The following is an 11,059-nucleotide window of genomic DNA, read 5'->3' as shown; positions in this document are numbered from 1 at the left end:
TGCAACAACTGCGTGCATCGCAGCGCGTGAAGCCCGAGCAGAACCCTGGCCAGCTCACGAAGGCGGAGGAACAGGAGCGCCAGCAGCTGTACGTGTCAGAGCAGCTCTCCCTCAGACGACCGCAGGGCGAGGCTGCGCCGTGCGTCATCCCCGTCTAAGATAGATCAATTTTAAATATAGTTAAGTATAGTATCTTCGGCATTGAAGAATAGGCCTGGATAGGCCTGTCGCCGATTCTTGTACTTTTCTTGGCTAGACTGGCCTTTTGATCAAATCTTTTCAACGGACTGTAGATTTAAAATCGCTTCTAGATTTCAGTTGTTCCGTAGTATACGAGGCATTTTAAGACTAAACATATGCTCCTGCATGGCATTGTCCAGTCTGTTCTTGAACGCGTAAGTCTTGAACGTTATATTACACATTAATAAGGCTAAGTTGTGTTTTCAGCGCTATAAGTCAAGTTATTCCAGTAGACCAGTTCTTGTTTCGTATTACCATTATTAAGATTGGTAATTTATTATGTTTACAGTGAGGATTTGGGAGACTTATTATAAATATTCTATAAGATAACAAACTTCAATTATCAAGTGGATAGACTCATTAAGATATTCTGGAACTTGAGTGTGTTCTGTATGTATAATTATTTATATTATTATACGATGGCAATATTTGTTCATTTAGACAAGTTTTATTGGAGACATTCATAATTCATTTGGGGAAATTCATAATTCATTCATTTATTGGAGACATTCAGACAGTCATAAATAAAACTCACTCTGTAGTCTTCAATCAAACTTGTATAAATTTTATATATTTATACGTAAATTAAAATATCTGCCTGTTCTGTTATTATTTTTATTGCATACATTGATTTTAAGTTACATTTCGAAGCTCGTACAAGCAACAGACGCAAGCTGTTGTTTTTCTGTAATACCGACTAATCACTAATACGATAGCTCCTTTTACTCTTCATAATTAAGATTGAATGGAAAATTTATGTAGAAAAATATTGAAAATTTATTATTGAAGACATAGGCTCAATGAATCTCATACGAGTTTTATAAATATCAGCTTGAAATACTTAACAAATGAGTGTTCCTTTACAATGCATTCGATCGTTCAAGTTTTAATCTGTATTGTGCAAATTATGAAGTCGATCTATTTGATACGATACGCCCTCAGCCAGACTTGCGGCCGTTTATCTAATTCTTTCGCTCATGTTTAATTATTAACAAGCCTCTACTCGGGTCTCGGACAAATTTACGGTTAGACGGTATACATGTAACATTTACGTTGAATTAGTTCTGCATGGCTTGAAGCCAAAGAGCCAAGCGCATGGTCATTGCTCAATCATGATCGCTCTTTGAGAATCATATCAGGTGAGCAAACAGAAACAAAATTGGGCCTAATTTGGGGCAAAAGTGTCGATGCGGTGTCTAACCTTTTAGCGTTACCCTGACATACGGCGCTAAAACTTTAACCACCATACTTTATAGACTTCTAGGCCTACAAAATAACTTGCCAACCGAAATTGAAAGCAGGAGATTAATACTAAATTAGGTTTGGTTGGACAAAGCTTCGGAGGCAAAGATGGGATCCGAAATGATGAGTTTGCTAGTCATGTCGGAGTAATTAAGCGGTCTAATTATGTCAACGATGTTATATTTTATGATGCAGAAACACTATGCTTGCCGTTTGCGAATGTATTTTATGACTTATAGTTCGCTAGTTTATGGACTTTTCAGGTGCATTTTCTACATAGTCAAAGACTCACAAGTTCACAACCAATCATAAATAAAAATATACAATTCGCAAAGTGATGGTCATTAAGGAATCATTACACCCTAATGACCCTATGAAGATGCCTAGTAACTAATTCTTTCATGTCTTCTTTCACACAACAACCACCGGCTGGTGAGAGTGAGCTAGAAATTAAACTGTGAAACGACTGGTGGCGGTACTGACTAAAACCCGGACCCGGACCGGTCCGCCGGACCCGGACCGAGTGACTAAAACCCGGACCCGGACCGGTCCGGCGGACCAGAATCAAAAAAATAAAAGGCTGCAAATCATCTGAAACGTCGAGAAAACTTTTAATTTCACATATAAAATTTTGATATTTACTTAGAAAAATTTCGTCACACCAACATATTCGGGTCACAGAAAAGTTCATTTCTCGATCAAACTAATCGATAGAGAATCTTCTGAAACGTCTTTCTTACTAACAAATGAAAATGTGATGCGTGGCTGATGGCCGTTGCAAAGGCCTGACCCTGAAATTCTTTTTCTCAGAGTCACCACGCCCCAAATCCAAATCCAGCGGACGATGAAAATCAAGCCGGACCACAGCAGGGAGAGGGGGTGCCCCGGCGCAGCCGTAAGCGTAAGCCACAAATTTTACTCATAAATAAGCCCTGGAGGCTAGAACCAACGCCTAGCTAACTTCATCATGCATTAACTTTACTCAGCCTCAGAACTAGAAGCCGCAGACTACGCTTGAACTCCGTAATCCAGACAAGCGACATACTGCCGAAAGGTAATAATAGCGCCGTAGTCTTCAGCCAATGCTTAAGCAATAAGCATGCTCGCTCAGAAGCAGGCACTAGGCAGTTCCCCATCCGGCTGTACCGACTCTGGCCTAACCTATTCACGCTGTCCCGGCTCACAAGTTCACAACCTTCTTGCAGGTTGCACTGTTGCAGGCTTGCAGCCAATGACTGGCGTCTGCCTCTACTAGCAGTGAGTCAGTGCAAACTGGCAAACCAGAGCTTCTTTAGAATCAGTTCATTTTTAATATCCTCATTTACTGAAGATTTAAACCTATTTCTTATGTATGATAATACTGGTATCCAGGATACTTTATTGGTCTACTTATAGGACTCAAAAATGAACTTGAGAGAGAGTCTAAAAAACTCTCTGCTTTGTCACTATGAGTCAGTGTTCAGTGACTAGCACACATGACAGTTGACAACTTGACACTTGGAGTCTTTGGCTGCCTTTCAAACTTCTTGGGTCACACTTAAAAGCTGAAGGCGCTGAAGTAGCTGAAGACGCTGAACTTGAAGTGCGGAACATGTGGCGAGTTCGCCACTTCAGCATCTTCGGCGTCTTCAGCTTTTAAGTGTTACCCAAACTTCTTGCAGTCAATGAGGTTAGGTTAGGTTGTCCACTCAGGTATTGTTTTGGTGAAATGTGAAGAAAGGTTGCAGCTTGTATAGGTTAGGCCTGAAGAGGTTAAGCCAGAGGACTAGGCTAGCGCATAGTGTGGTGTTTTGAGAGTGACGTAAACGAATCAGAACTCAAGTTGCGCATACACTGATACAGTGATCTATTTATAGCCATTTATTTCTTGCTACGTCCTTAAGGTGTCAGAATATGGTGTGTTTACCGGCCATAGTGACAAACCAGAGATTTTTTAGAATCAGTTCATTTTTAATTTCCTAATTTACTCAAGATTTTATCACATTTATTAAATATGATAATGCTGGTATCCATATACTTTTCTGGTCTACTTATAGCCTATAGGACTCAAAAATGAACTTGAGGGAGAGTCTAAAAAACTCTCTGCTTTGCCACTATCACTATGGACTTTACCCTATGCACAGTAATGCACTCTAGCATTCTTACCTATGGAAAGGAATATAAACTAAGTGTTAAGTTTGACAAAGCTGGCCTCCGACATGTGCCACTAGGGCCCTAGGCACTAGCCCCCAGGCTCAGGGAGATACGGCGACAGCCGACAGGCATAAGAGAGTCAGCTGCGTTCATTGAGTGAACATCTCTAGTGTCTATTGCCCTTGGGCCTTGATGGCATAAAATTAACTGGCAAATAAGCATTTATAAATCATATTTAACTTGGGTTGGATCTTGGACTAGGTATACTTCTATATATACCTCAAGTGTTTATAGCAAGCCTAATCAAGGCCTGCAGTGCAAGGGTTACCTTACGGCTTACTTACCTACATTATTTTTCTTGAAATCCTGGCCACATCATTAAATAACTTGTCAGTAATTTTTGTTGTTGTTTTTTTCCCAATTTGCATTTATCTTTACATATACTGTGAACTGTGTCAAGTGTATATTTTCATTTTGTGCTCCACATCAATCAATTTATTCAATTAGGATTCCTGCATAGATTTGACTTGCGGTTTGAAATTTGGTCATATAACTATAGTATTTGCTCAGTCTGTAGAGTAGGTCCTTTTAGCTTGAGATATTGGTGTCTTTTGAAAATCTTTATCAGGCATCAGCCACCTTGTCCTTACATTGGTGTCTTTTGTGGATCTGCATCAGCCATCTTAGTTCCATGTTTGTGTTTAACAAAACACCCAAATTCAGGAAATATGTATTTGACCGCAGAAATTCCCTATGGCCTATATATTATTACCACATTTTTCTTGACTTCGTTTCATGTCTGTCTGTCATCAAAAATTCAAACCTTAATTTAGAGCACTTCTAAACATCCTAGTAAGTTGAAATTTGGCATGCATGCTTATTCTGCCTAACAATTCAAGATTTAATCATCAGAAATAATAATTTAAAAAAATTTTTTTAATTAAAGAAATAAAAAAAAACACTAAAAATTCACGGTTTGGAATTGAGTTTTTTCTCGAACATCCACACTTGTCAACCCTGGAAATTGATTTGAATTGCTAAAATTGCTAACTAAAAAGTAGAAAATAAATATAAAAAATATTTTTTTAAAAACCCTGTTTTTCTGGTTTTTACAAAACTAAAAATAGTGAAATAAAACAAAAAAACTTCTACAACCACGTTTTCTTAACGGACAAAAAAGAAAAATATTTACTCCCTCATAACATTACATAACATTTTACATAACTTAAATGTTATGTAAGAGTAAATGTTTTTCTTTTTTGTCCGTCAAGAAAACGTGGTTTTAAAAGTTTTTTTTTGTTTTGTTTTATTTTATCAATGTGTTTTTGAGGGATAGAGCCATGGCATTTATCCTAAAACTGAAATACATGTCTGTGGATTCCCAAAATTCAAGTATGTTGGTGCTGGTTTTGAGTCTTGTGTTTGAGTTATCATGATACTAACACTATTAAATTCTTTTAAGCAAATGGCAGATTTTCAACTTGGCAATGAATTTCATGATGCATGATACTTTTATGTATCTATCACATCATGAATGCATTAAAATATCAACTCTTAATGAATTAAACAGTTGAAACATTAAAAAAAAACATGTTAAGTCAGTGACTATTGATGAAGCAAATTTCCATCTTAAAAAGATTTTGTCCCACTGCAAGAAAGTATCTGAAATGTTACATATTGCACTTAACAGCCAATACAATTGTTGCTGCATGTCACCATAGGTGAAATAAGCATTAAGATCAGAAATATGTGTGCCATTTTTCTATTTGTTGATGAATTCTTTTGTTAGTACAATGGTTGGCCTACTGGCTTTCTCTTATCTTTGTTTAGGCTATAATTGCTAGCTATCTTTGGACCTGTATATAATGGGTGAAATAAGTGTGCAAGAAAAAATTAATTGTAAAAACTTTCATGAGCAAATGCTAGAATGATTTGTAGAGATATTAGAATTAGGACAATGGCATAATTAAGAACAAGAAGCAATGCTACAAATTATTTGGTCATATGAGCTTTCTACTTGCAAAGTGTTTCAAGTGATCAGGTGTTCAACTCCTCAAAAATTTGTTTTAATTTATCAGTAAAATGGTAATTTGGTTCAGTTCTAAATAGTTGAAAAACCAAGGATTCCCAGTATTGGTGTTCTGTGAACACCAATTGAAAAACAGTTTATACATGTGCTCTGTCTGTCATCCAGATAGTTGAATATTGAAGTTGAATATGAAAGTTCACAATAAATTTAATCTTGTCATATTTTTCTTTAATTTTTCTGTATAAATACTTTACTTACCTCACATAATGGACATTTGAAGCTGCTACCCTTGTATGTATTCAACTCGTCTGTGAACTCCAATATCTCACTTTCTTGAGGTGCTTGTGGTAGGTGCTATACTTCATTGCTTTACAATAGCCTAAGTAGTATTGACAATTTTTACTTATTATGCTGATGGCAATCTAGAAATTATGTGACTCATAAAGCCAAATTGTTTTACAGAGAAATTAACTCAGCAAGTATTATGGAAAACTCTCCATCCACTGGACACAAAAGTGGGGCAGTTGAACCTTCCAAGAAAGTGAAGGTGTTCAAGCCATCCCGAGCTCTCCTTAAGGGGGTTCCTCCTGAAATAGAAAATGACCCAAAGCTTATGAAAGCCCTTCAAGAGCTCCCCGAAAATTATAATTTTGAAATCCCTAAAACCATTTGGAAAATTAAGCAGCTGCAGGCCAAAATTGTTGCCTTACAACTGCCAGAGGGCCTTCAAATATTTGCAGAAACAATATCTAACATTTTGCAGTCATACTGTGACGTTGTGTGCATCAACATGGCAGATGTGACGTATGGTGCTTGCTGCGTAGATGATATTAGCGCTGCACGTATCAATGCTGATCTTTTAGTTCACTATGGACATTCATGTTTAGTTCCTATTGACAAAACTGTTATTCCTATCATGTACGTCTTTGTTGATATTCAGTTTGATTCTGCACACTTCATGAAGATGATCAGAGCGACGTTCGATATTAAAACTCCGTTAGCACTAGTTTCCATTGTACAGTTTGTAGGGTCGCTTCAGAAGTTAGCCATTGCGTTACGTGATGAAGGCTACGACGTTTTAGTGCCTCAGAGTCGCCCTCTCTCTCCTGGCGAGGTGCTAGGCTGCACATCACCGCCCCTGCCGTCTCACCCTCACTACACAATCGTTGCACTCGGCGATGGAAGGTTTCACTTGGAGTCCATCATGATATCAAATCCCGAACTGGATACTTATTTGTGAGTATCGTCTTCTGTGTGAAGATTTATGTACTAAATTGCATATGATTGAGCAAATTTGATCTTTTCCTTGTAAATTATTTGCTCATTGTTGGATTACATCATCGCATAGCTGTATGTCTTCAATGAGCAGTACCGGTATGCTTATCCATCATTTAAAAAAATTTTGCCGCATGAAATTCAACCGTTCAACCGAGCGTCGGTTTCTTTCCTCGTGTGAATTTGATGATGAAAATATGCTAAAATTATTGCGATTTCATGCATAATTTACTTACCAAATCATTACGAGCTTAATCTAATCGTTTCAAATCACATACTCTCAAGCAACTGACCTGGCGGAGAAGTTACCTGTTGAATGTTTGTTTTCATCAGATACAATCCGTACAACAAAGTACTGTCCAGAGAATACTACGACCAGCCTCTCATGAAGCACAACCGGCGCAAGGCAATCGACGCAGCCTCTGACGCGCACGTCTGGGGCATCATCTTCTCCACGCTGGGCAGGCAGGGCAACGATGGCGTCAGGAAGCATATCCAGGTTGGGGGAATTACTCGACAGTTCGAAAATCGAAAGTATATTGTGATTTGAATTGAAAACATATTCTTATATCATGATTTTTCTAGATATAAGCTCATTTTTTTGTCTTCTATACGCGGTACCGTAATTGGCCAAATTATGTGTGCAGATTCTAAGTTTTGTTTCTGATAATTCTACTTCATCTTCGTCTCATTATTTTTAGTCATCTAGAAAATATTTTCTTTAATCTGCTTGATTTTTCTTCCATTTCATGACATTATGAAGTTTCCGAGAAACTTTCAGTCAATAAAAATAAGCGTAACAATTGCATTCCCAAATTTGTAAGGCCTCGGTAGCAATTTGTCTTACACGCCTCAGAGTCAACTCATCGCAGCCGGCAAGAAGGTAATATCCGTTGACCACGACCAAGTGTACCCTGACCTCTTCAATGCGATGGGTCGACACGTCGAGGCCTGGGTGCAGGTCGCGTGTCCACGACTGTCCATAGACTGGGGGCACCACTTCAACCAGCCGCTCCTCACCCCATACGAGGCGATGGTGGCCCTGAAGCTGGCGCAATGGAGCGCCACGCATTACCCCATGGATTACTACGCGAACCAAAGCCTGGGTGCGTGGACGCCTAATCACGTGCCGCCTTGTGCGTGTGGACGCGACCGAGCAAGCGGCTGCAAGGGGCGTCGGTGTCAGACCACCAGTAAACTGTCCTAGCCTCAATGCTCTTTACTAACCTCACTGCACTGGCTATTCATAACACGTAGTATACAAACTCGAGATCCCGTCTGCATCTCGGGGGATTGAATCTCCGTCATGAATCTTTATCAAAAGGATTTCGTGTGGTACCGGTATTTACTCTGCTTGAGTAGTAGTTCTGGGGGTTTGATTCTGTTCATTGGTGCGCTTTAATTTACCATAACATCAGGTTCTTGGTCTCGCCTCATTTTCATCCTGAGAGCTTCAAGATAATTACTTGGTTTACAGCCCTCAAGAGTAATTACTAGACTAGACATGGTAACAGCGTCAATAAAGTCGTCATGCTGTTAAGGGAGGTGAATCAAAAGCACGAGTCGTAAATAGAATGTATATTGGTATGGGTTTGTGAAACGTCTTCTAGAGATACCATCCGACATAATAAACTTTCCTTCCTTTCAAGGAATAAAATTGCGTTTCAAAATGTTTAACAAATAATTTTGTTTTAGAAACAAAATAATTGCTTGTTTTAATAATATTGCACCGAACATTTGCGCTAGTCGCTTCTGCCGCCAGGTAGCCTTGCAAGTGTTCAGTGGTGCAGGCTGGCTCACGGAATCACGTGGCATGCCAAGTTGTCTACAGTTCGCAATTAAAACGTGTATAAAATTAAATTCTCGGCTGTCTGGCGTGAAATTTCTGATCTCGCGCTCACATGTACACAGCAGTCCATACAATAGTTTATACTAGTAAGTTACTCCACTCTAGAACTAATGACTATTGTTAGAATTGGCTCGGCTCTTGTACGTTCTCAAGACCTAGACCTTCTGTTCTCCTTGTGGCTTGTAAGTATTTTGCAATTAGTTTCTGTATGTGTAAGACATTTACATATGAATATATTTCCTTCACGTTGTATTTTTATTGTTTAGATAGATAGTAGGTAGTATAACATTGTATCAGGTTGTTGCGTTCTTGCTAAATCAAGCTCTGGATGAGTGACCTCGGCTTTCGCTTACGACACTCAAGCGAGCGGGTAGGTAACGACTGCATGGGTGAGCCAGACGCGCGTGAGATGTGTCCGTTGCGCTCCTTTGAAGTCCTTTCTTTCTTTAAAGAAAGAAATTTTTCCTGTACAAATTTTTTTTTACTCTCGGAGAAGCGGTCAATACAAATTAGTGACTGGAAGCAAGTTAGCAATGGAAAATAGAAAAGACAGTCGTGTGCAATAGGTGTTACTCGGTCGAAGGTATTGACTGGCGGTTCTACAAGACGCGTTAACCTGAGAATAAATCCTGCAGTAGCCTCTTATAAGAAATACTTAACGGCTTGTGCGAGCCCCTCTCATGGCATGAAGTCAAGCGGCGTCTGCACACGCAAGCTGCTATCATCATAAAAATATTAGCTTAACTTAAGAGTGGCGGAACATAGAACGACATCGCAAAAATTTCCCCTCCCTATCAACAGGGCTGACGGGAATTTCATCAGACGAACGATCCAAATCAAGGTCAGGATAAGATGCACTGCACTAAGCCGGAGTGGACTAAGAAAAACACCAGAGGGCTCATCCTGTGGAAGGTCTCGAAACTAAACCCTGCGACTCACCAAGTTAGTCGAATAAGATGAGAAAGAGTAGGGCGGGGTGAGGTTCATATCAGTGAAAACGAGTGATGCGCAAGTGGAACTCATGACGACGATGTGAAGATATATTACATTATTAATAATAGTAGTATGACGGTTTGCAAGCGCTTCAGCCATCAAGATATTTCGCACAGAAAGTCAAAAATTAACATCGCTAGTAAGGCGTGAGGTCATCATTATTGAAAATTTCTGAGATGTTCCATCACACACAATGGGAGGAAGGTCTCAGTTGTCCAGCCCGCTGAAGGTGGCTTGAAAGAAGCAGCGTTAGCATCTCAAAGAGACGAAGTGACAAGGAGGGACAGAGGAAAAGCAACAGAAACTAAACAGGTCGATTACACGAGACGTAGGCCGCCAGCACGAGAGAGACAGAGAAAGAAAAAGTAAGGAATCTTTAACTTCATTATAACTTAAGCTCAGTGGTGGGGCGCTCAAGAACAATCCTCCTAGGAGCGCAAAATCCCATAGCACAGACACGTGTCAGAAGTCCCTGCTGAGAGGTTACACTATTAAATGCCTTCACATGGCAAGAGCGAATTCTAATTTCTATCGAGCCACAAGCTCATACATTTCAAACACTCTATACGAAGTGAACTGATATTTAACTTCTAACATCTGTTTGATTCTGCACCGTTTTATGGACCCGCTCATCCCAGTAGATATGAACCACGAAGTGTAAGTTGCACTCCACAAGTAGCAATATGTTTGTGTGTGCATTGGGATCTGTTTTTAGGCTGCAATGTATCTTGCAGTAATCTAGAGACTGTGAGAGCAAGTGGCACATCCACTCAAAATTGTGAAGGTAAGCATGAACAAACTTCAAAGAATTCGAACGACGCGTTCGCCTCTAGCGTAGAAAAGATGCCAAAGTTAGTTATACAATTATTACATGTTGTGGAGTACAGCGCTAATATATCGAATTTACAATATCAACCTTAGCAGCTTTATAATGATTGTGAAATTCAAATTAAGATAAAAAAAAGCTCTTCAAATGAACTAACTTGAACCTACTCTTCAATGAAGCTAGAATTACCAACAGGACCTGCGCGAATAATCTAATATACCTTCATCTCGAAATCTCTGCAATCGACTAAAGTCTCGACTATAATATGATAAATAAAGAGCATTTTCTACTTGAAATGCGAAAAGAAAGTAAGACAGGTTATTAAGAAGATTCACGAGTTGCACCAGTGAGCGCGATCAAGTCACAGGATGAGGAATGATTCTGCAGGCAAACTTGGATGGCAGCAATGAAGGCACGCTTCTGCTCACTACGGAAGGCACCCTACTTTCCTCTGAAGAATTTATCCCTTAAT

General features: G+C 39.3%; 1 protein-coding gene across 3 annotated transcripts; it reads left to right on the top strand.

The window, feature by feature from the left end:
• Positions 1-2,271: 2,271 nt before the first annotated feature.
• LOC108677646 (2-(3-amino-3-carboxypropyl)histidine synthase subunit 1) lies at positions 2,272-9,001 on the top strand. 3 transcript variants are annotated; one of them, XM_018165899.2, is made up of 4 exons: positions 2,272-2,383; positions 6,107-6,880; positions 7,253-7,418; positions 7,776-9,001. In XM_018165899.2, the coding sequence occupies exons 2-4, from the start codon at positions 6,129-6,131 to the stop codon at positions 8,124-8,126; spliced, it is 1,269 nt and encodes a 422-aa protein (XP_018021388.1). In that variant the 5' UTR covers positions 2,272-2,383; positions 6,107-6,128; the 3' UTR covers positions 8,127-9,001. The 3 variants fall into 3 exon arrangements, with proteins under 3 accessions (XP_018021388.1, XP_018021387.1, XP_018021390.1); XM_018165898.2 differs by lacking the exon at positions 2,272-2,383 and adding an exon at positions 2,511-2,536; XM_018165901.2 differs by lacking the exon at positions 2,272-2,383 and adding an exon at positions 4,445-4,467.
• The last annotated feature ends 2,058 nt before the right edge of the window (positions 9,002-11,059 follow it).

This window comes from Hyalella azteca, unplaced genomic scaffold, assembly GCF_000764305.2.
Source record: "Hyalella azteca isolate HAZT.00-mixed unplaced genomic scaffold, Hazt_2.0.2 contig3241, whole genome shotgun sequence".
Lineage (NCBI taxonomy): Eukaryota > Metazoa > Arthropoda > Malacostraca > Amphipoda > Hyalellidae > Hyalella > Hyalella azteca.
The sequence above is the reverse complement of the archived record's forward strand: the minus strand, read 5'-3'. Positions and strand labels throughout refer to the sequence as shown.

Coding starts and splice junctions, on each gene's coding strand:
- LOC108677646 (XM_018165899.2), top strand. CDS start 6,129: ATGGAAAACTCTCCATCCACTGGACACAAAAGTGGGGCAGTTGAACCT. Junction 6,881..7,252: donor CCCGAACTGGATACTTATTT/GTGAGTATCGTC, acceptor TGTTTTCATCAG/ATACAATCCGTACAACAAAG. Junction 7,419..7,775: donor GCGTCAGGAAGCATATCCAG/GTTGGGGGAATT, acceptor TACACGCCTCAG/AGTCAACTCATCGCAGCCGG.